The 27,085-nt window shown below is 38.3% G+C and overlaps 1 protein-coding gene across 1 annotated transcript in view; it reads left to right on the top strand.

Moving 5' to 3' along the window:
• Nucleotides 1-24,357, top strand: part of LOC127649257 (receptor-type tyrosine-protein phosphatase F-like) — a 168,050-nt gene extending 143,693 nt beyond the window's left edge. The window contains 12 exon segments of the mRNA XM_052134281.1: nucleotides 1,856-1,953; nucleotides 9,613-9,736; nucleotides 9,899-10,074; nucleotides 11,088-11,207; nucleotides 11,297-11,451; nucleotides 13,426-13,711; nucleotides 15,357-15,535; nucleotides 18,653-18,779; nucleotides 19,230-19,355; nucleotides 19,901-20,055; nucleotides 22,189-22,324; nucleotides 22,675-24,357. Of these exon segments, the coding sequence (XP_051990241.1) occupies nucleotides 1,856-1,953; nucleotides 9,613-9,736; nucleotides 9,899-10,074; nucleotides 11,088-11,207; nucleotides 11,297-11,451; nucleotides 13,426-13,711; nucleotides 15,357-15,535; nucleotides 18,653-18,779; nucleotides 19,230-19,355; nucleotides 19,901-20,055; nucleotides 22,189-22,324; nucleotides 22,675-22,743 (1,751 nt within the window). The 3' untranslated portion in view covers nucleotides 22,744-24,357.
• Nucleotides 24,358-27,085: the final 2,728 nt, after the last annotated feature.

The raw sequence follows: 27,085 nt of genomic DNA, 5'->3' as shown, positions 1-27,085 counted from the left end.
TGCTTAATTTGTGTGCAGAGAACAGTGGTAATTATGTTGATGGTGAAAGCCATTTTTGTTTATATAAAAATATGATGGTCCCAAATATAACCATCATTTAACTCCCCAGTATATATGTATTTGTTGACCCCTCAAAGTAAGCGGACTGCATTTTACAGACGCTTTTATCAAAAAACAAACAGAAAACGGCAGACAAGCTTTACATTTTATCAGTATGTGCATTCTCTGGGAACAGAACCCATGACCTTGGTGAAGCTACTGTACCAGTTAAGTTACAGGAACACTGATACAATTTGCACACTTAGATTTTTTCATCTTCTCCTGGCAGTTTCCAGTTTTTTTTTACTGCTGTCATGACACTCCAAATGAATCTGCATCCCTGCTGAGCATTTCCCTATGCAGTGTCCTTAACTGTCTATCTTGCTATTTATCATCTCATGTCATTCATGTTGCCTGAAAGCAGTGATTTCCATCCATTGTTAAATTACTGCTTTCTACAACACAGTACTTTTTGCCTTTTCTGATATAGACTACAAATGAGTATATTACTGGGGAAAGAAGCTAAAATAATGTTGCAATTAAAGGTGTGGTGTGTTAATTGTTGCGATTTAAAAAAAATACTTTCTCCTATCCCAGTTTAATGTGAACAGAACATTATTAGCCATTTTTAGTCTGAAAAGCCTGTTCCAGACAAGCATAAACTCAGTGGCTTTGTGATGCCTTCAAAACATTGCTCAGTAACATGAAGCGATCCAAAATGCTCAAAAAAAAGTTTTGGTTGAGACCACCCATTTTATAGGAATGGTTGGGAAACCTATTTCGAAACAGTTACTATTTTTGCTCTTCCATTTTGTGCCACTAGTGGTGCAGAAATTACACACATCTTTCAGCAAACCAATGCGAATTGTGTCTTCACTGTGCTGGGCCAAGGCATACTCCGTGAATTGGGGTTTTTGGCTTCGATTTTATGTGGTTAAGAGAGCGGCCCTCTGTCCTGCCACACACTGTCTCGCAAGAATGCTTGCATGAAGTAGCTGGCAGGGGGCTTGTCCATACATTAGTGTTCACTCTGAACATAATGAACGCATAATGGGGAATCATACCCAAGCATGTCCCATAAAGCATTTCAGTCCTGCTTAACCCTCAACACTTCAACCACTGTAATCCTAATGTAAGAACCTCTAATACAAAGCACTGTCCTTCCCTTATCAAACAACACAATGCAAGCTGAGCGTTTCTTAAGATCCAGCTATGCATGCAGCCTTGCCAAGTTCAAAGTTTCATTTTTTTTGGAACAAATTTATACAACAACAACAAAAAATTGGAGTGTGTTGTGGGAGGTGGAAGTAAGCAGACACAGCATCCTTGCTGTAAAAAAAAGCATCTTAAACCAGCAATAAAGTGGTTTGCTGAGCGTGTTAATCTAAAGACTTAGCGTGTTTGGAGGCTCACTCAATTAATTCGCTAAACTATCCAGGCCCCGTGGTCTTAGCTAGTTTCAGATTGTCTAGCTAGCCTACCAGACTGGCCAGGCTGTTCTTCAGTTGGTTTAGTTGTTCAGCCAGAGGGTCTCCCAGCTGACAAGTCCTTGAAAACCATCTAAACCTGCAAAAAGACCCGCTAAAACCAGCATACCAATTTATGCTGTTGTTTTCAGTAGGAATATGTCAGCACACATCTCACAGAGAAATGTTTCTATGTAAAACTTCAAGATGAACCTCTTTATATCGTGCCCTCATAGAACTCCTCAGCTCATACTGGCAGATTCACTCAACATTGTAACCGTATGATGCATCAGGTTTGATACTATGGGGTTTACTCACCACTTTACATGTTTTCTTATACTCTCTTTCAGGAATGAGGGAACACCCTCCCATCTCTGTCTGTGACCTGGCAGACCACATTGAGCGACTCAAGGCCAACGACGCCCTTCGCTTTTCCCAGGAGTATGAGGTAGGACAAAAGTTCAGCTATGACTGGACTGGTGAAAATACAGCAATTGTACTGTCTACCAACTCAAATGTCTGGATTAAATGCAATAGCATTATGCCACTGCAGTTACTGTTTTACTGCCTTGGGTATTAAACCAGCAAAAGATGGTTTGCTAGTCTCAGTTGTAAATTTAGCTTGATCAGGCTCATGGTTTGTTGGTTTTAGAGCATTTTTGGAGCAACTGGTCAGGCTGGGCCACGAGCTAAACCAGATAACCACCAGTTTGGCCAGGCTGGGAGACCAGCTTAACTTGTTTAAAGGAATATTTTGATATATAATATAATATAATATAATATAATCAACAGCATGTTTGGCATAATATTAACACAAAAAATATTTTTGATTTCTCCTTTTTTTTATATAAAAGGCAATTTTAAACATTAAATTAATCACTATTTCAAAAGTATTGCCACAAGACATCAACAATATACATGTTAACATGATTTTAGTGTGATAAAATTGCTTTCTAACCATTTCTGTGTAGTTATATTTTTGTTATAAATGTTGTTGCCATGACAATGTAATGTCAAGAAACCCTAAAATTACTGAAATAATTATGATTTAAACAACTTAAAGTTCAAATAATACATTTTAACAGAAGAATTAATGTAAGTGTTTTTATAAAATTATAAGCGTCACATTTCTGCCTTTAAACCCTCCAAACATTTTACCTTTTCACTTCCATTGTGAGTGCCTCACTGAAACCTTGAGTTCTGCTTTTTTTTAAAGAAGAGGACAGATGAGTAGAAATAATTTTTTGTGGTAATCAACATTGTCACAAATGCTGCTGATTGAGCTTGACTGTATTGAACCCGGAAAATTCCTTTTAAGCATTTATTTGGTTGATTTGTTGCAAGGAAACATTTACTGCTGTTGCTGTTGTTTTTGTTTATGTCTAGGTTTCCATTGTTTAGTCTGTTGCATTTGTACTTATAATTTTGTGTATGTTTTTATTTCTTTTGTTAGTTTGTTGTGTCTTGTCTGTCAATTTGCTCGTGAATTCACTGTGGCCTATGTGATGTTATCTAATATAGATTATTTTGCCATCAGTGGTTAAAAACACCCACATTCAGTGTTATGACAGTTATTCACACTTGTGTCTTTCTGATAAACAGATGTTCATTTTCCAGTGATCTGTGTTGGTGATGTCTCGCTAGAAATCTTTAATATACACATAGGCCTTGTCATTTCTTTCTGATGTTGAGAAAGAAGACTATTAAACCTTTTACTAAAAGAGATATTTAGCATGCCTGACAGCCATCTCCCTAAAGGTGTGGAATTATTCAAAGATCAGACTGTGCTGGCCCAAAATGTTCTTCTCTGAAGTGCAGTCCCTGTTGAGGGTTTTTACAAATGTTAAGCATTCGTCAAAAGATTGCAATGCGTTCATGTATATAAAAATAGGGCGAACAGAGAATGTTTACCAGTGAAGAAGATATTGATTAGCCTAGATCACACACATCTCTCTTCTTCATTTATTCCATTGCTCATATTTTTTCTTTCTCTACTCAGTTCGTTTCCTCCACAGTCGTATTTATAGTAAAACTGCAATTAAAACTTCACTCCAACCAACCTAACCCTCTTTTCTGTAATTACACATGCCTGTGGAAAGGATATAAAGGAGACAAGACTTTCGTCTTTTTATAAACCTTCTTTAAATCATTTCTCTTTAAAGCCATTTAGTGACATTTTGATGGAAGGATCTAGCTGATCAAGCAGCCATATGTGACAAATCTCTCCTCCTGCCTTTGTGGCTTTGGTTTTCACCACACAAGCCCTCTGTAGCCAGGCAGTGCTCACAATTTGCTCTTGGCATGCTGTGATGTTATCTACCCCTGTTAAGGAAGGCCCCCTCTCAAGGGAACAGATGGTTCCGCTAGGGCCAATGGGAGTAGCCTTGTCCAGCCAGCATGAGCAAGGCAGTGGGTCACTGTCACGTTTATTGGCTCAATTGTCTGCTCCGTGCATCCATTGCTCAGTGTGTCTCATGGTTATATCTGCCAAAGATTATCATCACATACATCCCTCTGCCCTGTAATCACAGAACAAGGAATGTCAGACAAAGAAAAAACAAGACCCATTAGAGGGCTCAACACAATTATGAAGCTTAGAAGACATTTAATGGTTTGACACGAGCAGTTTTCTTTCCTGGTTGACGCATTTGGTGCAGAAAGGCTTGGTATTGAAAGGCTTGTCCTGTTTTTAAATAGCCAATTGCCTTTTAGTTTTCGTCAAAGTCAAGCAAAAACACATTCAAAAGCTGAAGAAATAGACAAAAGCAATAATGACATGTTTAAAATGAATACATTCCAAACACTTCCTGCGCATAGGAAAGAAAGTATGAGCTTTATGGCAACTGACTCACCTACAAACCACGATATGCTACTTGATATTGCTAAACGGAGGCAAACGGTATTTGTAATTTAAAGGGGGAGGGGGCTTTCTTGTTCAAGAGAACATTTTATTGGAAAAAATATGTAAATAAAAATGATAAGCTGAGTCATTAATATTTTTTGTCCATTTTCCTAGTAGAATGAATGAATGAATGTTCATGTCCATAGTTTAAAATAATTAATAATGATTTTTTTGTGATTCCAGAAGTTTTAAGAACTGTATATTCTTCAATAAAAAAAACAGTTGTTGAAGGGAGTTGCTAAATTAAAATAAGAAATATGATGTCAGTTCACATGTTGTACATCTTGATTTCTAGTGATTGTGAGGAGTTCTTTAAAGTATATTTTAGATTCATTACTGCCAATTAAATCTTTAAAGACAAAATGTGATCAAGTCATAGATGTGATATTTACATTAAACAGATATAACACCTTTGTGGTAGCTTTATTATTACCTGTATATTTATCTATTAAGATAACCCATAAGTCAGCTTTTTTGAATGATGTGTTTTTCATACTCCTGAACCAGAATATTGAGTGTTAGTTGTCCTATGAAATTCTTCTTTGCACCTTAAAGCCCTCTGTAGAGCACTGCTGATCTCAACTGGTGACGAGCAATAGCTGACACGCCCGTCATCTAACTGATTCTTGCCAGTAACAAGCCAATGTTTGTCAACCAGCATGAGTCGAGTCTTCTTATAGGATGCTCACCTCCCACTGCTATCATTATCTGCATCTCTCAAGCTTGTCAGCCCATGTAGTGACAGCTTATATTTGCTTGCCTTGTTTGCCAAGTACTACCAGTCAGCATACCAGCTGTCTTGTTCGCGCATTACCTGAACTTATGTGCGAAAGCTCATAGCGAGGTAAATGTTTTTCCAAGATGCTTGCTGATAAACTGGCAAAGCAACACTTAGCACGTCAGATACTTCAATATGCCAATTTATTCTTATCTAGAACAGAGGATTTGCTGTTTACTTTTGAGCTTTTTTTTCTGGGTGGAAATTGAAAAAGCCAATTGTCTTTTGATGTCAGAGTGCTTTCTGTAAGATTTCCGTGTTTATGAAAACCCTAGAAATGTCAGGAAATGTTTTTATTTCCAGACCTGGAAATTAATTTAAGCTGACCAAGTCACTGAAATGTACATTTACATGTATGCATTTGCTAAACACTTTTATCTAAAGTGACGCATTCTTGCGCTTCTGTGCAGACGCTGAAAAAAAAGTAAGACGTTGTGCAGTAAGAGATGTAAGTCTAGTGCATGTTTACATTCTTGACATGCCATTTATAAAATGCAGCGCTCCTGTGCAAGACACTGAAAAACATAATGTTTATATTAGGGCTGTCAATCGATTATTTTTTTTAATCTAATTAATTACATGGTGTCCCGATTAATTAATCGCGATTAATCGCATATACAAATATTTGCTGAGAAAGCCCCTCATAACAATAATTCAATATATAATGATTTTACATATTTATATCAATATATAATTCTACATATTTATCTTTACATATTTACAAATTATATATATAAAATAAAAAATATTCAGATAATTAAAATGCATTCTTATAGTAGAAGAGTTAATCATTGCTAAGACAATACAAAAAGCGGTTTTAGAATACAATGTATTGTTTACTACCATATTATTGATCATAAGACAATCATTGGCACACAGTTCACAACAATCCATTTCACAAGTGAATTTGTCAATCAGTTTGAGATTTATTATGAGGGCTTGTTTAAGGACCCGTCAATTTACACCTGCGTCAGACATGCTTGTGTAGTGTCTCGGGTGTGTTGCATCATAAACATCAAATGCTTAGGTCACTGTGTCAAGTTAAATATAGTTTAATACTCAATCTTTAAACACATCTTGAGCTCCCTTAGTTCGGATTTGCGCCCCAAGTGTTTTGAACACAAGAACGTAACGCATGTTTGTGTTGTGTGTCTGCTGAATGTTGTTTTCTTCACTGTATAAACTGCACATTGCCCATACAGCTGAAATGTCACTTACTGCCCTCTGGAGTAAACAGGTGGTACTACAAGCTTGCATTTCTCAGGAATCTTCCTTATTATGGTCCGGGGGCATGGGAGTAATTGTGTAAAAAATTTTAACGCGTTATTTTTTTGTAAAATTAATCGCACTGAATTAACGCGTTAAATCGACAGCCCTGGTTTACATAGAAAAACTAAAACGGTGCAAATTGACACAAAAACACGTTCAATGGCCCCTTACAATGCATTCAAGCTATAATTTTTTTCAGTACATACATTCCTTTAGAATTAAACCTGTGACCTTGGTATTGCCAGTGCCATGCTCTACCAGTTGAGCCACAGGAATACCTATAGTCAATAGTGAATATAAATTTTTCTAGTTGTTCTCAGCTCTGAAATATATTTCGATAGCTACATATTACTTTTTGTACTTCCAATCTCTATAAAAGCCAGTTATTATGAATGACTGGACAGGTCATGGAAATTAATTGGTCAAAAAGTGTGTGAGCTCTGTGGCAGTTTACAGAAGCCGATAAAAATTAAATCTCTATTTGGGGAGAGACATTTGCCATTGACAAAACAAGCATTACACATTTAAGAGGATCTGAGGAAGCTGGTGTTATCCTAGATCAGGTGAAAGGTGTGGAGGTTGATGGAAACTGAGTCGACCAGAGCCTTGTCCACAACAGGCAGATCGATGCTGAATAACAAGAGACCCCGGGACATTATTGAATGGCCGAGCAGGCTGCTGCATATTGCTGTCGATCGATGCTCAGATACGACCAGGTGTCATTTGAACCAGGGAGCCTTGTGATTTGAGAAAAAGAGGGAGAGACTGCCAACCCATCTCTAGCCCCATGAGTAATCCTCTGTAGTCAGAATGAGAACTCCAGTAACCAACTCAATGCAAGTCCATGCATCTTTTTGCAATGCAAAGTGCATCTTTCATTCCTTCCTGAAATAAGAATGCACAACCTCAGAAGAATGCAGAATTCATTACATTTATTTAAAGCTAAATCTGTCAGGAATAAATGAAGGGATTGCTACAATTCAGTGGAACTGCAACACATTGTACTGCATACTACAGACCTTAAAGACCTTATAGAATTGCCTGTCGAGTGCCGTTTTCTTTCCTGTGTTGATATATTTCCTGTTAAAACAGGGAGTTGGGATGGGACATATCAGTAGGCTTGTCCCTTTTTTATTTAAATAGCTAATTGCCTTTTGTTTACGTCGAAGTCATGTAAACAACACTTGAGAAAACAAGCAATTGAGAATCTTTCGAAATAAATTTGCTAATAGTATGAGTGTTAGGTAAGGATGTATGATATATCAGCAGCCTTATTGGTATCGATCGATAAATGTGATTTGTTTTAAGTTGACAGTTATTGGTCTGATAAGAAAATTAGGAAATTATGTTTGCATTCCTTATTGTGGTCTTTTGGCAGGTTTTAATTTAGTGTTATGCACTGTATAGTAGCTCACTCATCAAATTATACATTTCAGTCAATAGACTTTTTTTGATAAAAGAAAGTTGGAATTTGAAATGTCTTTATTTAACTGGTTAATAGTAGGCTACATTTGGTAAATGATGATTTTTGGAAAATAATTTAGATGTGTCCTTGCAGGTTCCTTGTTTTCTGTATTTGAAGTTGTTTGCAAATAAAAGCAATTGTCCACTGTACATTTTTGAAGTACTCTGGACGTGGCTTTATAAGCTGAACTTATGTTTGTGTAATTAGGCACACAGAATGTAGATTTATATTTATATGCAAAAATATCATCTATCAACCTCCAAATATAATGAATTATCAGTTATCGCATTGGCCAATATTTCCATATCGGTGCATCCCTAGTGTTAGTGCTACACATCAGCAAACTATGATTTGCTACTTGCTATTGGTAGTCAGAGGCTGGTGGTATTTATAATTTAGGGGAGGGACATTCTCATTCTAGAGAGCATTTTATTAGACAAAAAATTTTGTAGTGCAAGGTGAGTCATCAATATATTAGATTTTATTTGCTGAAAAAGACCCCTAGTATGTGGATGACCTTAAAGCTAACAGACATGGACAAAAACATTTTTAGTTTGTGTAATTTTAGTTGTAGTCTTTCATGGTTGTAATGTGAGCATGGCCTTCAAAAAGTTGCACATGTAGGATGGTTAGATAACTGACCTCTAATAAAAAGATCCTGTCTGGAACATCTGTTACTTGAACATTTCGAGGTATGGCCTCATGCTATCAGCCAGCATTATATGCAGTGTTTCAGTCAACAATTCAGTCCTCTCTCCTTAGAGTTTCCTGTCTGTCTACATAAATCCACACTCTCCCTGTTGGGTTCGCTATTCCTCGGCCATTGCTGTTCCCTCTTCACTCCTGTCAGCAGGCACCAAATCAAGTGCAGACATGAAGTCCACATGGACACCAGTTTTCCATTAGGCCAGCCTGAGCATCTTTACGTTCTTTCCTTTGAATCTTGAGTATCAAACCCATTCAAACTGTGGGGGCACATGCCCCCTGAGATTTCTGAAGCATCAAATATTGTCCAACTTTGGTCAGTCCAATACAGCCGCTCTTTCATTAGATCATTTGCTTAAAACTGAACATCATCTATCCACCCTAATATCACTCCAAATTCAAAACATGACCCCCCCCCCCCCCAGTAATTGAAAACTCTACCACTAGACTAGATTAACAAGTGCATATTAATTGAACTACTAAGTCAAAAAGTTTTTTTTTCTTCCTTTGGTCATGCAGTATCTTGGCACCTCTGCGTGAATATGCTCAGGTATGCACAGTGTGTCAAAAGAACTATTATGTTTGAATTGGTGTGTCAAAGAACAATAAACGATCTGTTGGTTGGTTCTGATAGCATAGCAGAAGATGAATTTGTGCTCTTATTGCAGGGCAGATGATCAATACTAAGGTATGAAAACTGAAATATACCCACAAAGGGGTCCCAATTACCACTCTCGAGCTTGGTAATTCGAGTTGCCAGTCCATCAGTTCTAACATCCCCTGGTGACAAAGTCATCTCTGGTTCTCCGTTCAAAACGTTGGGTTGCTATAGAAACAAAGCCTGTCCTGCTGAACTGAAGCTAGCTCAAATTTACCCCTGCGGCACTCTGTGGTATCAAGCTTCAAACAAGGTACCTCAAAAAGCTGAACAGAATTTTCTTTCTCTTTCTCCCTCCCTTTCTTTGTCCTTTCCTCTTTTCTACTGCAGTCCATTGATCCAAGCCAGCAGTTCACATGGGAACATTCCAATTTGGAGGTCAACAAGCCAAAGAACCGTTATGCCAATGTTATTGCTTATGACCACTCGAGGGTCGTTCTTACTCCTGTGGATGGTAAGCGTCAAACTCATTTTCAGAACTCTTGACCTTTAGCATTTCATAATGGCGACTGTGTTTCTGGATTCATGTAATTACCACAAATGTAGAGAGAATATGTTTGTTTGGTCCAAGTGGGTCACCAGTGAGCTCTTGTATATTTGTGTACTGTTCTTGCAGGTGTTCCAGGTAGTGACTACATTAATTCTAACTACATTGATGGCTACCGTAAGCAGAATGCCTACATTGCCACGCAAGGCCCTCTGCCTGAGACGCTGAGTGACTTCTGGAGGATGGTTTGGGAGCAGAGAGCCAGTACCATTGTTATGATGACCAGATTGGAAGAAAAGTCCAGGGTAGGTATCATGGTTGAAAGAATGATCTCAAATGGGGGATTTGCTAGCCAGCTGTGTAAAATTATGACTTGAAAAGGATAGTTCACACAAAAATTCAGGGCTTTCTGGGTCTATACCTAGATATAGTTCAGGGTAGGGTTGCACCAGTAGTGCATAAGGTGTCAGGGCAGGGTTGGGTATACATGGAATGGAATACATGTAACGGGATTAGGTATTTAAAATACAAAATATTAGGAACTGTATTCCACTACAGTTACAATTTAAATAATTGGTCATCAGAATACACTTACATTTAAAATGTTTTTGGATTACTGAAGACATTTTATTGTCATTTGTTTCATTTAATATTTAGTCCTTTCAGATGGAAAACATTTATCCAAATAAATAATGCGATCCAAAGAGCATTTGAACAGCAGTGAAACACTTCCTTAAGATGTATTACATTCATTCGAGCTGACAGAAAAGTAATGGGAGAGTGGGGCACAAATTAATGTGGGGCTAGTTGTATCACACATGGTTTAAAAGTTGTGTTTACTTGTTGCCATATCAACACTGTGTAGAGAAAAAATTAGGGCACAATTCAAAAACCTTTGGAAGATATTGCCAACAATTCATTTTAAAAGTTGAAATTCACTTGAAAGTTAATTTCCATCTCTGTTTTTAGTGTAAAACGAGGCAAACTTGGTATCATTTTAAGCTCCAATCTGTTATCTACACCAAAAAGTGTTAGTTTGTGCCCCGCTAAGTTTGGAGCAGCAGAAATAGAAGTAAACCTTGAGTAAATTGTCATGTGAACACTTAGAAAAGTAATGTCACACCTTTCAATAACCCCCAGTTTAATACTCTGGGTTAGTATATGTTCAACTTCCCAACCGAGAGTATGAGTAAAAGTAATAGTGATGCCTGTCTTAGTAAGCACCACTAAAAATAATTTTGAATATTAAGTATGTGTATTTAAGGGGACTTCTGTGCTCTAGTTTTTGACTGTGTTTCACTCCTTTCCTCAAAAACAGGTCAAGTGTGACCAGTATTGGCCCATTCGTGGCACAGAGACTTACGGAATGATCCAAGTCACCATGCTTGATGCTGTCGAGTTGGCCACTTACAGTGTGCGCACCTTTGCCCTTTACAAGGTACAAAAGCTGCTTGTCTTTCCTTCTCTTTATAGTAAGTTTCACTTTTGCAGAAACTTATCTTACTTTCTCCTACTTTTTTCGAGCAGAACGGCTCTAGCGAGAAACGCGAGGTCAGGCAGTTCCAGTTCATGGCCTGGCCGGACCACGGAGTGCCTGAATACCCAACACCCATCCTAGCCTTCCTACGCAGGGTCAAAGCCTGCAACCCTCCTGATGCAGGACCCATGGTAGTGCACTGCAGGTGAGCGCTAGTCCCCATTCTTTCATTAACTGCTGACCTTTTCACTTTGTTTGGCTCTTATAAAACTCTGTTGCAAAGTGAGCAGTTTGCTCTGTGGAACTTCAGATGCTAGAAACAGTTTAGAACACTGTTATATATATATATATATACACACACACAGCCCCAATTCCGAAACATTTGGGACAGTATGAAAAATGCTAATAAAAACAAAAAAGAGTGATTTGTAAATTATATTCACCCTTTGCTATAATGAAAGCAATACAACTACACATTATATGATGTTTTTCTTGTGAATTTAATTGTTGTTTGAAAATGTACAGTCATTTTAAATCAGATGATTGCAACATGCTGCAAAAAAGTTGGCTTGTAAAAGTACTGTGCAAACGTTTTAGGCACTTGTAAAAATGTTGCATAGTGAGGATTTCTTCAAAAATGGTGCCATAATTTGTTTTAATTTTTCAATTAACATCATCCAAAGTCTAGTCAACTTTAAAAAAGCTAAATAAATATTTGGTGTGACCAACTTTTTCAAAACAGCACCAATTTTCCTAGGTACACCTGGACACAGTTTTTCTTGGTTGTTGGCAGATAGGATGATCCAAGCATGTTGGAGAATTTGCCACAGTTCTTCGATCTATTTCAGCTGTCTCAATTGCTTCTGTCTCTTCATGTAATCCCAGACTGACACGATGTTCTGTAGGGGTCTCTGTGGGGCCATGCCATCTGTTGCAGGGTTACATGTTCTTCTGTTATATTCTGTTAAATTTTTAGAAGTAATGTTTGCGAGTCTAAAATGTATATTACCTATTGACACACTACAACTAAATATATGGATATAAATAACCATCTAATACAAATGTTGCCATCCGCCTCAAGGGTTCAACATGTTGTGCATTTTGAGATGTAGTGAGCAGACTATCAATTGTACAGAATGGTTATCTGAGTTACCATAGCCTTGCTGTCAGCTCGAACCAGTCTGGCCATTCTCTGTTAACCTCTATCATCAACAAGGCTTTTTCATCCACAGAACTGCCACTCACTGGATGATTTTTGTTTTTGGCACCATTCTGAGTAAATTTTAGACTGTTGTGTGTTAAAATCCCAGGAGATCAGCAGTTACAGAAATACTCAAACCAGCCCGTCTGGCACCAACAATCAGCCAGTTGTGTGGCAGCAGTGCATAAAATAACGCAGATATGGGTCAGGAGCTTCAGTTAATGTTCACATCAACCATTGTAATGGGGAAAAAATGTGAACTCAATGATTTGGACCGTGGCATGATTGTTGATGCCAGACGGGCTGGTTTGAGTATTTCTGTAACTGCTGATTGCTGACAGAACAGTAAACTGCCAGCAGGAGATGAAGCCACCGGAAGTGTTTAAATTGCTATATTAGTATGCAATAACTGCCATCGAGCAGGTACCGATTCTAAACTCCGGATGTGACAGTTGCCTTTTGCCCCCTATAGACAGAGTTAGGGGGACCTTTTAGTTATAGTTTAACCCTTTAGGATTTACCCAAAATTAAAGGCTTATAACTCAACAAAAAACAAGAAGGATCAATTGTTTGTATCATTTTAAAGAAAAATTTTGTTTGATACGACAAAGCAATACAAAATTATAGCATTACAAAAATAATTTATCCTAGTATCCAAAAGCCACTCCAAACAAATAAAACTTAATAATTGTACATAATAACTAATTACACATGCAAATACTACAATAACTAAAGGTATGCTCTCTCACCAAAGCATGCAGGCATGAGTAACGAGATCTCATTCAGTTCCAAACAGTACATAAATATCATGTTTAATATAACGGACATTTTTATTTACTTTTGTATAATAAACAATTATCATGCTATATTGCTATATTATGCACTAATGTATTGGGTTGCCACTTGTTCAATGTAAAATCTGGATCCTGAAGTAAAACCAGTTTAGAACCACTGGTCTAACCAGCTTGTGTCTCACAGTGCTGGAGTGGGCCGTACAGGATGCTTCATAGTCATTGATGCCATGCTAGAACGTATGAAGCATGAGAAGACTGTAGACATATACGGCCATGTCACTTGCATGAGAGCCCAGAGGAACTACATGGTGCAGACGGAGGACCAGTACATTTTTATCCACGAGGCCCTGCTGGAGGCTGCCACCTGCGGTAATACTGAAGTTCCCGCCCGAAATCTGTATGCACACATCCAGAAACTCACCCAGCCACCACCTGGAGAGACAGTCACAGCCATGGAGCTGGAGTTTAAGGTGACTGCACATCACCACACTAAATATATATGCATACGCATGATTACCGTAAGAAAAACTATTTCTGAATGCTTAAATTATACAAATAGATTCAATTTAATACAATTTTTGTCTCATTTGCATAAAGTGTAGCTTTTCTCACATTTTGGATGCTCTCACTCAAGGATGTAACCAAATATTTTAGATCAGAGGGGCACCAGAAGTAGGATTGTAATTATATTCAAATAGTCTGAATATTGGGGTAGATGTCTAGAGAGCACAAAAGTTTAGTTCTGGAAGTCCCATTAATTGTTTCCTTAGGGAAACTAATTATTAACAGTGTCTATTAAATCTTTACTGAAAAACCTACCATAAGTTCTGTTGTTGTTAATCGATGGTATTTACATCTGATGAAGACATTATTCTGCATTATTTCAACATCATTTAAAAAAAAATCACGTTTAATAGTATATCTTAATAGTAATTCCTGGTGAAGAACTACACTTCCTGTAAATTGTGACGAGAAAGACCCACCAATCAGAGAAACAGGCAACCGCCCATTCCCATAGTGCACTGTGAATAACTCAAGCGAGTCGGCCTACCTACACACTCAAACTGCTTGTACATTTGTTTATATCAGAATATTTTGCAAAACAATTACAGTATATTGATTCAATTCTCATAATAAATAACTTTAAATCAATAAGTTTATATTTTTTCCACCAATATTAATTTGAATATGTCATTTGCAATGCTTTATGGGATTGAAGTTCATTCCCTCTATAAAGACGTTAAGAACAAAGTCTTGTATCTTTGTCTTTTTGTCTGTTTTCCAAATCATTTTTCTGCTTCAAATCAAAGTTTGTAATGTTGTGATTCACCTCAGAGCTGTTTGGTTTGGTTCATAACTTAGAACTCTTTTATAAAGAACTTAAAGAAATCCTTATTATAAAATTAATGTGAAAAATACTTTCAGAACCAAAACAGCTGAAAATGTGGGTGGGCACTGTTGAACTCTTTATAGTGTTATGGCCCTGCTTTCAACATTAGCTCTACTCAGCTATCCCACAATGCCTTGTTCGAGCCTGTCACTCAGCTCCAATAGAGAATGAATCGAAAACACCTGCTCACTATGTGCCAGTGGAGACATAGTTACTCATAAATGCAGAAAGTATTAAAAAAGATCACATCAACTGAGGCGAGACATGTCGATGGCACTATAAAAGTTTTATTGAAAATGCGTTACTGTGCCATCTGTTAACTATGAAGATCACCTAAAAGTGGATTCTAGAAGTAGAAACAGCATCTGGCATAGAGATAGGAGTGGGCACCCAGTACAGGCAGAACTTGTAGTAGAGCCAGTAGTCTCTACGTGCTCTCTGCTGCTGTCCATCTGTGCTTACTCTTCAACGCTGCCAGTCTCGCCCTCACTTTCCCAGTCAGCCTGTTACCCCCGCAACCCCCTGCACTGCTGCAGAGTTCCAGCATGACATCTGCTCGCCTTCAATTAACAATCACAGCACAACACCACACAACAAACAGGGTTTTAGCCCTACTCTATAGGGCTAAACAACTCACCCACATTTACAAATATTTTTTTTCCGAACTGCCTGGTTATTTTTCTTGTTTACTGTTGGGACTTCTGAACCAAGCTTTGTTTCCACAGAGGCTTGCCAACTCCAAAGCCCATACCTCACGATTCATCAGCGCCAACCTGCCCTGCAACAAGTTCAAGAATCGGCTGGTCAATATTATGCCCTTTGAGTCGACACGGGTGTGCCTGCAGCCAATCAGAGGAGTGGAGGGTTCTGACTACATCAATGCCAGTTGCATCGATGGATACAGGTAGCTGCTCATGCCAACCATTAACAAAAATACTTAGAAGAACATTTGGGTGAGGTTAGATCAAATTCATGAAATCTTCAAAAAAAAAAATAATAATAATATTTGTTAAATTATGACAATTAGGCACATCCCCTGCTCCCAATATATACTGTATATTTATATATATACATATGTACTCTCACTGAGCACTTTATTAGGAACACTATAGTCCTAATAAAGCTCCCAACGTGGTTTTCTGCAGTTGTAGCCCATCCGCCTCAAGGGTTCAACATGTTGTGCATTTTGAGATGTAGTGAGCAGACTATCAATTGTACAGAATGGTTATCTGAGTTACCATAGCCTTGCTGTCAGCTCGAACCAGTCTGGCCATTCTCTGTTAACCTCTATCATCAACAAGGCTTTTTCATCCACAGAACTGCCACTCACTGGATGTTTTTTTGTTTTTGGCACCATTCTGAGTAAATTTTAGACTGTTGTGTGTGAAAATCCCAGGAGATCAGCAGTTACAGAAATACTCAAACCAGCCGGTCTGGCACCAACAATCAGCCAGTTGTGTGGCAGCAGTGCATAAAAAAACGCAGATATGGGTCAGGAGCTTCAGTTAATGTTCACATCAACCATTGTAATGGGGAAAAAATGTGAACTCAATGATTTGGACCGTGGCATGATTGTTGATGCCAGACGGGCTGGTTTGAGTATTTCTGTAACTGCTGATCTCCTGGGATTTTCACACACAACAGTCTCTAAAATTTACTCAGAATGGTGCTAAAAACAAAAATCATTTGTTGACATCTATTATTTCTTCCACTTGTACTTAGATCAGAAGGCAATACTCATGCAATGTAATCATACGTAGTAAATGAGATTATCCATAACTCTTTTTTTTTTTTTTTTTTTTTTTGCTGCAATATTTTCCCTAAACAATGAGCAGCAGTGTAGTTTGTCTACACATTCTCAGCCTTCACATTTTCTGTTGCCGTACTGTGTCTGACAGCTGTTTATTGAATTACAAATGGAGGCGCTCTCTATGGGCTGAACGCTTGAGAAAATCTCAGACAGAATACTGAGAAAGAAAAGGCCAGTCGTGTTTGCCATAAAGCGGAGCGTAGGCACGAAATGTCACAGAGTCTGTGAAGGGAATGTCTGGGGGCTCGATAAATCAGCCCCTATCGTTCGAATTAAAACTTAATGAGAGCTACTCTGGAGAAGCTCATCCTGTACATATGGGTATTCGACTCGAACTAAATTAATATTGCACGTGCTTCTCTAGCCAAGCCTCTGGGTCTGTCTGCTCGGAGACCCATTGTCTTTTCATTGTCTTTTCAAAAAGTTGCTTTTATGCATCACATTAATGCAGTAAGAACACGCCTGACCTTCTTACTAGTTTACAAAGAGCTTCACCGGTCACAAGCATACGTCATTAGAGCTGTTTTTGTGTCGGCTTTTATAACTGTATTACAGTTTGTGTTGAATTCCGTTTGATTGGAGGAAAAAATTACCTCCAAAGAAGAACTGCGTGATTAATATAGTGGTTATTCAGCTTTCTCAAAGGCAGTGTGTGTGTGTGTGTGTGTGTGTATGTGGATGCTCTGGAATTAGTGTTGGTGGGGGTCTCTCTCTCCTCTGCTCTGCGTTCCAGCTCATCTTTCCCCTTTTCTTTTCTCTTCTACTCTGCTGTTTCTTTATTTGTCAGAACAAGGCCCTGAGCAGACTTTAATCTCCCAGTTCCATGTTATTGCCTCACCTGCAGCACCTTCATTAGTTGCTAACCCGTGGCTCTGTTTGTATGAGACAGTGATGTGTTTGCCATGTGCACGCTGGTTATACAAGCTTCCACAGCAAAGCACACTGCTGCCACCCAGTGCTCATGTTTGAAACTGCTTCCTCCCTAGTTCTATGGATATTAAAAGGCACTTTTGACAATTATAGAATAGCAATGTGTTAAAACTACATATTTTCAATTTTGAATATTAGTTGGTGGGTTGTCTTAATGACCAGTTGACTAGTTTGTCTTAAAGGGCTAATCAGCCACTTTTGTATCCCCCAACCCTTCAACCACACTCCCCTTTTTCCAAAATCCCACCATTTAAAAACATGTTAGCAAGCCCAGTGTTTAAATTTGTTAACATGGAAAATGACTGACAGTTATAGAACATTTCTGATTTGTTCAAAAGGGTGGGTCACTCTTTTTTTGTTGTTTACTGATGTTAGGGCTCTAGTTTACAGCCCTGGAGTTTAAGGTCATGTTCATCAGACACCCATCAGACGAGTTCTTAGATATATATACGCAGTGGTTCTTGACCTTTTGGACTCTAAGGCCCATCATTGTCTTTTTTAACAGTAACTAGAAATGTCAATGGGTTTATAAATAATAATAATGATTATAATGATTCATTTTGTGATTCCAGAATTCCAAGAACTGCAAAACAGCCCTCAAAAAGTGTAACTGACAGATATTCAACAAATCAAAAGGCTAAATAACTATAACCTTGCACAAAGCTATCATGAAAATTAAGATCTATGGATTTTACATAATAACGCAATCAATGCTCACAGGCGATTTTAAACCAGACAGTTATTGCCTTTATTGTTAAAGGCCTTAAATGAATATTCTGGGTTCAATACAAGTTAAGCTCAATCAGCAGCATTTGTGGCATAATATTGATTACCCCAAAAATGTTTCAAATTTCAACTTGTCCCTCCATTTCTTTAAAAAAAGCTGAAATCTGGGTAACAGTGAGGCAATTACAATACTCACTGTTTCAAAAGTATAGCTACATGATTTTAGTGTGATAAAATCACTTAACTGTGTGAAGTTATAGACAATTTTACAACTTTGTTGCCATGACAATGCATACAGCTCAAATAATACATTACTTTTAACAGAAGAATTCATGTAAATGCTTTTACAAAATTATAAGCTTCACATTTTTGCCTTTAACCCCTTCAGAAATTGGCACTATTCACTTCCATTGCAAGTGCAAGAAAAGGAGGGATGAGTTTAAATAAATTTGTGTGTTAATCAACATTATGCTTTCAATTTAGCTAAACTTGTATTGATACTCCTTTTATTGAATACGTGAAATGTTCTCAAAAGCTGTTGTCCTATGTTCATAGACAACAAAAGGCCTATGTTGCCACTCAAGGTCCTCTAGCGGAGACCACTGAAGACTTCTGGAGGATGTTATGGGAACACAATTCCACTATTGTAGTGATGCTGACCAAACTCAGAGAGATGGGACGGGTAAGAGCATGTTCCTTTTTTTAAAATGCATCAGTTGTTTTTTTATTCATCATGAAATCATTAATGATCCTATTTTCTTGAATCTATGTAAGCTCTTATTGTAAACGATTTGTTGCTGCATGTTATCTTAAAGAGAAAATGTTTGTCTTTGAATTCTTTCATCAAAATGTAATAACTTGCTCCACAACTGAAACAACATTACTTTTCAAGCTAACGTGTCCACATGTTTGAAACGGCCATTTTTCACGATCCAGTCAATTCCTCATAGATAGGCCTTTTTTTCTATCATTGAATATACTGTTTCACCCTGAAATATGTAACATTATGGAAGTAAAATGGGTTGCGAATGCTATTTCACCCTTAGCTTTTTTCTCTCTCTCTCTCTCTCTCTCTCTCTCTATCTATCTATCTATCTATCTATCTATCTATCTATCACTCCACCTCCTACAGGAGAAGTGTCATCAGTACTGGCCTGCTGAGCGCTCCGCCCGCTATCAGTACTTTGTGGTGGATCCCATGGCTGAATACAACATGCCGCAGTACATCCTGCGTGAGTTCAAAGTCACAGATGCCAGGGTACGTAGCCCCACTCCATCTATCATTTACGTAGTCCTTTCTTTGCCACATCTATAACCTGCATTCAATCTATGCTGTAGTAGTCTTCCAGTAGAAAAGTATTTGTGTTGATTATTCTATGTGAAAGTCACTCAGTGTGATATTTGAGGGCACTGCTGGAGTGCGTGAGCAATCTGTTGCTGGCGCTGGATGTTTCCCATGAACCCAGCGCACTCACTTCCTGCAGCTCAGTGTAGGAGCGTGTCGCCTTGGACTTAAGTGCTGTCTGTAGACTATAATTATGTCCAAGGTTATGAGTAAGCTTGTAGCTCAAACACATACACTCATACGTTCATGCAGTGACCATATGGACAGAGACTCCCTACTGTGTGTGATCTGAATGGGAGGTGTCCAGCTGGTGTGAGTGAGAGTGAAAATGGGCAATCTATTTCTCCGTACCAGAAGCGTTGTCCCCTCTATAGCGTTATCACCACGCCCTTGTTTCTCCAGTAATCCTGATGCGTATGGATCAACATCAGACTAATAAATCTCTACATTTCCTACAGGATGGCCAATCCAGAACCATTCGCCAGTTCCAGTTCACAGATTGGCCGGAGCAGGGAGTGCCAAAAACTGGTGAAGGATTCATTGATTTCATTGGTCAAGTTCATAAAACTAAGGAGCAGTTTGGGCAGGATGGACCAATCACTGTGCACTGCAGGTATTATCTTCTAATAAGGTCATTCTGCTTGCAGAGATGAAACATTTGAAAGGTCTGAAAGTGAATATGGATGGATGGCAAAATACATCCAGAGTTTTAAGCATGAAATTATTGTAAGTGCACTGATTTTTGAAACATGGGGCAAAACAGGCTACACAATTGAAAAATAAAAGTTTGTGTCCATTTATTTTAAATTAATCTGTTAAACATTTTCAGAGGTTATTAAATGACATTTGGCTGCTTCCATTTTCTCACAAAATGTGTTTTCTTCCTTGCCATTATTTAGTCTTTTAGAGCCCGGGCAATACAAAAGGACAAATATGAAAGGGGTAAAAAATAGTGCTCAGCGAGTATGTCTAGAGTTAAGATGTTTAGCACTACAAATCTACTATTATGATCAGTCCAGACCAAGGTACCCCCGAACCCTCTAACCAATGACGCCACTCGCTCAAAGCCAGCCAGACAGCCAGTAATTCTCTGTTAACGACATCATAGTTCCGTTCAGCTGGTGTTAAGTGGTGTGAAAAATGGTACACAGATGCATTTTTCCATCCGAGGAAGAGCGCTGCGATAGGACTGGTCTGACACCAACCTCTGACGCATCCAACTCCACCACAAACTGACATGCAGGGTCGGAAGTTATCAAAAACTGCTTCTTTAATTTAGAATACACAACCTCGGCCCGTGGGGACCAACAAAAGTCAGTGCGTGTGAAGGTGAGATCCGTCAGAGGTGCGGTGATTAGGCTGTATTTACGAATAAGCCTATGATACATATTAGCGAACCCCTGAAACTTCTGCAAAGCATTGCGAGAATCTGGGGTTGACTAATCGGAGATGGCTCTGACCTTGGCTGGGTCAATGTGCACTCCCTTGGAGTCTGTTTTCCCACATGGCGGTTCCACATTCACCGGCCCTTCCGGTGAGGAGTCTGATAACACATGCCACGTTCATTGTCTCCGACGGGAAAGCAGAGGGCTGTAACGTGAAGAACAAGGAGCATTGTGAAAGGTGCAGCAGGACCCCGCTTCAGCATTCATAAATGTGTGGAACCACCAGAGCCGGTGAGGTGCTTCCTGGGTGGAACCGGAATAGGGAGGCTGGCGGAGTTGTTGAACGATAGAGGTCAGCTCCGCAAACTGCAACGCCATCGTCTCCAGAGCCCGGTTAGAAGTGGAGATCTGATCCTGCTGACGTCCCTAGTAAGGCTCCCTGCTGAGACGGGGCGGAGCGAAGAGTAGATTCCTCCACTGGGTCCATCCTGGCTAGATTGTTCTGTCATAAAGGCAAGACAAAGAGGCCCAAGAGCAGGAACAGTACGAAGGACTTATTAACAATAAATAAAAACTTAAGCAGATCCAGGTAAAGTGTGGAGATCCCGGCACCGACTGCAGTAGGTGATGGGTGTATTTGTCGATGAATGCACATTGGCTGCGCAGTGAGCAGATCCGTAAGGAATCTTTTGTGAAGAGTGTGTTCATGGGAAAGTGTTAGCATTGTGGTAGTCAGAAGCAGACTCGTGAGGAATCCTCAGTTGAAGAGATGTGGATGAAGAGAACAGACTCACCAGAACCGTGACTATAATAAAATTAAACTTCACCCACATCTCCCTACACTCTGTTTTTCATGTTCAAGATTTGGGTAGCAGGAGACAAAATATTAATTATAAAATAAAATAAAACTATTATCCACATCTCCCTACCTGATGTCTTTATTATTTTCAGCTGGTTTTATTTAGATTTTCTTTCCTTTGGATATTAGCGCATATATGAATAAAAATGGGAGAGCCTTTCGTTATTGTTTAAAGAGAAGAGCAAGGTATTTGGTAGGAGACAAAAATAATAAGAAAAGAAAATAAAACCAAAATTGTTCTTTGCAAATGATGCCAAAAAAAGTGTGAAAGTGGACAAGAGATGTTGTTTCATGTCTTACAACATGTTATCAAGAATAAGCTGCGCAAGTTTGTGAATGAATTTCGTTATCTTAATTTTAAGATGCATTTTTGGTGATCTTTTTGAAACGGGACAAAGCTGTGGCTGAAATAGACAGTTTTTCGACGGTTAAGTGCAGATTTAAAGGGAAGTAAGTGTACTTATGAAACACGTTTAACGTACCGGATGCTGTTGTTTTTCAGTGCTGGAGTGGGAAGGACAGGTGTTTTCATCACTCTCAGTATTGTACTGGAGAGGATGAGATATGAGGGTGTGGTGGATCTGTTCCAAACCGTCAAGACTCTTCGCACACAAAGGCCTGCCATGGTGCAGACAGAGGTACTGTCCTTCTAACCTTCACTAATGAAATCACTTGTCTAATATGTTGTTAAAGCTGCTTGCTAACTTCCAACAGACTTAACCACCTAATAACACCACCCTCCATCCCTTTAACCACACATACACTCCCCAAAAGCTCAAAGAGAAACGTTTCTATTGCTGAATAATGCAAAACAAATGCAACGCTAACATTAGCTTTAACAACTAACAAGGAAGTTAATTTATATTTCTACTGTTTGACTTGCATTACATTATAATAGAGCAAGAGCTCTCTGTCACGTTAACTCATTGTTATTAGTTAATCAGACAAGCATTTATCTTTCTGACACATGTTGATTTTCCTCCTCCAGGACCAGTACCAGCTGTGCTACAGAGCAGCGTTGGAGTACCTGGGGAGCTTTGATCACTATGCAACGTAACCACCCCTGGACTACAGCCCTCTGGTACAACTCTTCAGGAGTGCACCAAGTGTTCCTTCTGAGCCCCCATTCCCCCGCCTCATCCTGTACAGATATCTGGGGTGGGGGTAGGAAGGGCAGGCTATCCAGTTGTTGGTAAACCAATCACTGCAGTCCGTTATTGACTGGCACCAAGAAATTGCTTTAGGAAATATAGACAACTCTCTTTCAAGAAGCAACATCTAAAAACGCTATTCTAGTTTCTCTTTAGTGTACACCAATCCACAATACAGTCAAAGGCTACTGGTAGCACTAATTCTTTTTCTTTCCTTTTTGGCCTTTTTTTTAATCACGATTACCATTTGTTATTATTCTGAAATTCAGTATGACAATATTGTTTTTATTTTTATTTAGTTTTTAATAATCTTTTAACATCTTTTGTCTTAATGGCCTTTTTCTGTGGGTCTACCTTTTCATTAATTGGTACTGTTCTTTTGTTTTTTCAATATAATAGGTTATTTTAGCACAAGAACATGTATTTTTAACATGTTCCTGATACTAATACAAGAGAACCACTGTTCTCTAAGCTGCTGATGGTTTGACTTTGTAACATAATTTTATTATTATTTTATGTATAATTGGTCTTATTGGGTTAAAAAGAGCAGGTTCCCTTTGGAGAAGCCTTTTAATGTTCTGTCTCTCTCTACTGAAAAAAGAAATCTCTCAAACTGCAAGAGGTATGCATTCGGGTTAGTGGTAATTATAAAACACTTTGCTAGAGGGAAACAAGTCCGCTAACTAACAAAATCAGCACTTGGGATTAAATATGATGATTTGTGAAGAATAAATTGTGACCTTTGTTCTGATTGTTCATTCACCGTGAAGGATGTTGGGAGGGATTGAACACACAGTCCATGACGTGACCCTCACTGCCCGCTTCTCATCTTTGAAGACCTGAAATTGTAATGAGTCCAGTCGCCACTGGCACCTGTACAATATAAACCACTCGCCCGAGGGAGAGTCAACTCTGTTAATCCAACTTTTTTATACAGAAATATATATATATATATATATATATATATATATATATATATATATATATATATATATATAAATTTATAATTATGAATAAATATAAATAATATTATAGATACAGTATATAAACTGCTTCTGCTCTATTGTCAATAATTCTCTCAAAACGTAATCCTGGATTTTCTTGATATTCCAACATATAGAAAACTACACAAGAGACTGCTGTCTGTGAATCTATTAATGGTACAAAGTTTTATCTACTGTATTATCTTATTATCTAAGCAGCCCAGGTATTTGGTGGTCTCCTTGTTTGGGGTGGGGCAGCACAACTTAAGTGAAAAACAATCTCTTCAACAGAATGTCATTTCATGCCTGCTCATTTACAACTGACACGTTAAAGGGAGACCTGGCCATACATTCAGAATAATGTTGGCAAGTAAATTTTTACCTTGTGAATGATTAGTGCTGTAGAGGTTCAATCTGTTGTATACACAGTCTGTTTTCTATTTGTTAATAAGAAAACTGGAATAAAAAAATTGTTTCAGGAAAAAAACTCAATGTTAATAAAGTTCAACAATTGGTTTTTGTACAAACATTGTCTCTTGTATTTTCTCTTTTTGTATTATCATCAGTCGGGCTAAATAACTAGTTTACTTCAGACAAAAGACTTGTGGTGCTATGTTTTTTCAGGCATAGAATATTTTGTAAAAGGATATTACATTTTTATTTGATGTAATTTTGCTCTGTGCACAACACAAATTAAGATTTTTAGAAGAATATTTAATCTCTGTAGGTACTGTACATATAATGCAAATGGCTCCAAAAAGCAAATAAATGCAGCATAAAAGTAATCCAAAAGCCTCCTGTGATTAGATTATATCTTCAGAAGTGATTTGATAGGTGTGGGTGAGAAACAGATCAATATTTTAGTCAGTTTTTTGCTAGAAATTCTTCTCCCTGCTCAATAGGGGGTGTATGCCTGAAGAATGTGAATCAACAAAAACTAAAGAAGAAGAATTTGAAAGTGAAAGTTAAAGTGGAAATTGACTTAGCAGGGAGGAGAATTTGTAGGACATTTTACTAAAATATTGATCCGTTTCTCAGCCACATCTATCAGATCGCTTCTGAAAAATTTGCTTTGACCATTGAAATTAAATGATACTTATATTCTGACCAATGTGATTTTTGGAGCTACAACATTTGGCACCCATTCACTTGCATTGTATGGATCAAAAGAGTTGAGAAATTCTTCTAAAAATCTTCATGTGTTCTGCTGAAGAAAGAAAGTCATACACATCCGGAATACAATAACTGTGAGCAAATGAGAGAATTTTCATTTTGGGTGAACTATTCTTTAAAGTTGAATCAACAGCATTTGTAGCACAATATTGATTACCACGAAAACAATTATTTCGACTCATCCCTTCTTTTCTAGCAAAAATCTGGGTTACAATGAGACGCTTACAATGGAAGTGAAGGGGCCAATCCATAAACATTAAAATACTGTTTCAAAAGTATAGCCACAAGATGTAAACAATATGTGTTAACTTGATTTTAGTGTAATAATATCACTCACTGACTCCAATCCAACATAACAGCTTTGTTGCCATGAAGATGTAATGCAGTAGTAATCCCACAAAAGTTTCAATTAATGTAAGTGCTTTTATAAAATTATAAGCTTCACATTTCTGCATTTAAACCCTCCAAAAACTGGCCCCCATTCACTTAAATTGTTAGTTCCTCACTGGTATTTGCTTTTTTATAGAAAAGGAGGGACGAGTCAAAATAAATGTTTGTGCTAATCAACATCATGCCACAAATGTTGTCGATTGAGCTTAACTTGTATTGAACCAGGAATATTACTTTAAGTGCTGTATTTAAAACTAAACATTCCTTATAGAATGTACCTGCAGAAAGGTTTGGTAAGGATTACATGATTTCAGATATGATGGACTTATATGTAGTTATCCAGCATGGAACAGCATGTTATTTTGCTTTCTGTCATGAAACATCACACCTGCTTGCAAAGAGGGACAGGATATGGTGAAATTCCTGGATGGGCTCTTTCCATATCTGCTCGACATAGCAAGACATAACCTGGAAATTGAGCAAGCTCACAGGGTTCCTGCTCTGCAATCCATGGAGGGAGTCAGGCCCCGAACAATTCTGGCCAAATTTCTGAGATAATCTGATAAAATCTTGTAATAAGCGAGGCAAGGAGCAAAGGAAGGCTTTCTTGAAAGAACCACAGCATTTTCTTGTTCCCAGACTTTGCGAAATTTACAAGAGAGAAATGTGATCGATTCAAGGAATGCAAGAAACATTTACATCAATGGACGGTCGCTTTTGCACTGATATTCCTAGCCAAATTGAGAATAGATGCTAAGCAAGGCTGTAAAACATTCACATGCCCATAACAAGCAATGTCCTTCATGAAGAATCCCAATCAGCTTTATTGCCAAGTTTGCTTACACATACAAGGAATTTGTCTTGGTGACAGAAGCTTCCAGTGCACAAACAATACAACAAGCCGGAGATAATAATACAAAAACTAGAATAAAAAATAAAGTATATATAGATATACACAATAGGACTATATATACAGTATCTCACAAAAGTGAGTCCACCCCTCACATTTTTGTAAATATTTGATTATATCTTTTCATGTGACAACACTGAAGAAATGACACTTTGTAATGTAATGTAGTGAGTTTACAGCTTGTATAACAGTGTAAATTTGCTGTCCCATCAAAATAACTCCACACACAGCCATTGATGTCTAAACCGCTGGTAAAAAAAAGTGAGTACACCCCTAAGTGTACTCACTGTCAGCCAGTTGTTGGTTTCCAACAGTGTTGAGGGAAGGTCTCTTGAAGTTAGTAGTGTCTTTCAGGCCACTCCACAGATGCAGGGTTGTATCAGAGTAGCATCTTTTAGCCACTCTGATTTCCTTATCTTGGCCTGACTGTACAAGACTTTATCGCCACCTCTGTAAGCATCTTCTTTGGCCTGACGAAGCTGCCTGAGTTCTACTGTAAGCCATGGTTTGTCATTTACATTTACATTTATGCATTTGGCAGATGCTTTTATCCAAAGCGACTTACAGTGCACTTATTACAGGGACAATCCCCCCCGGAGGCCTTTAAGTGCCTTGCTCAAGGGCCCAACAGTGGTGCTGGGGCTTGAACCCCCGACCTTCTGGTCAGTAAACCTGAGCCTCAACCACTGAGCCACCACTGCCCCACCACTTGTCATTGTTGTATGTTAAATAAGTCCTAGTAGGAATGCACATATCCTCACAGACAGAGCCGGCCCAAGGCATAATCGAACT

The sequence above is a fragment of the Xyrauchen texanus genome, chromosome 9 (genome assembly GCF_025860055.1).
Source record: "Xyrauchen texanus isolate HMW12.3.18 chromosome 9, RBS_HiC_50CHRs, whole genome shotgun sequence".
Classification (NCBI taxonomy): Eukaryota; Metazoa; Chordata; class Actinopteri; order Cypriniformes; family Catostomidae; genus Xyrauchen; species Xyrauchen texanus.
The sequence above is the reverse complement of the archived record's forward strand: the minus strand, read 5'-3'. Positions and strand labels throughout refer to the sequence as shown.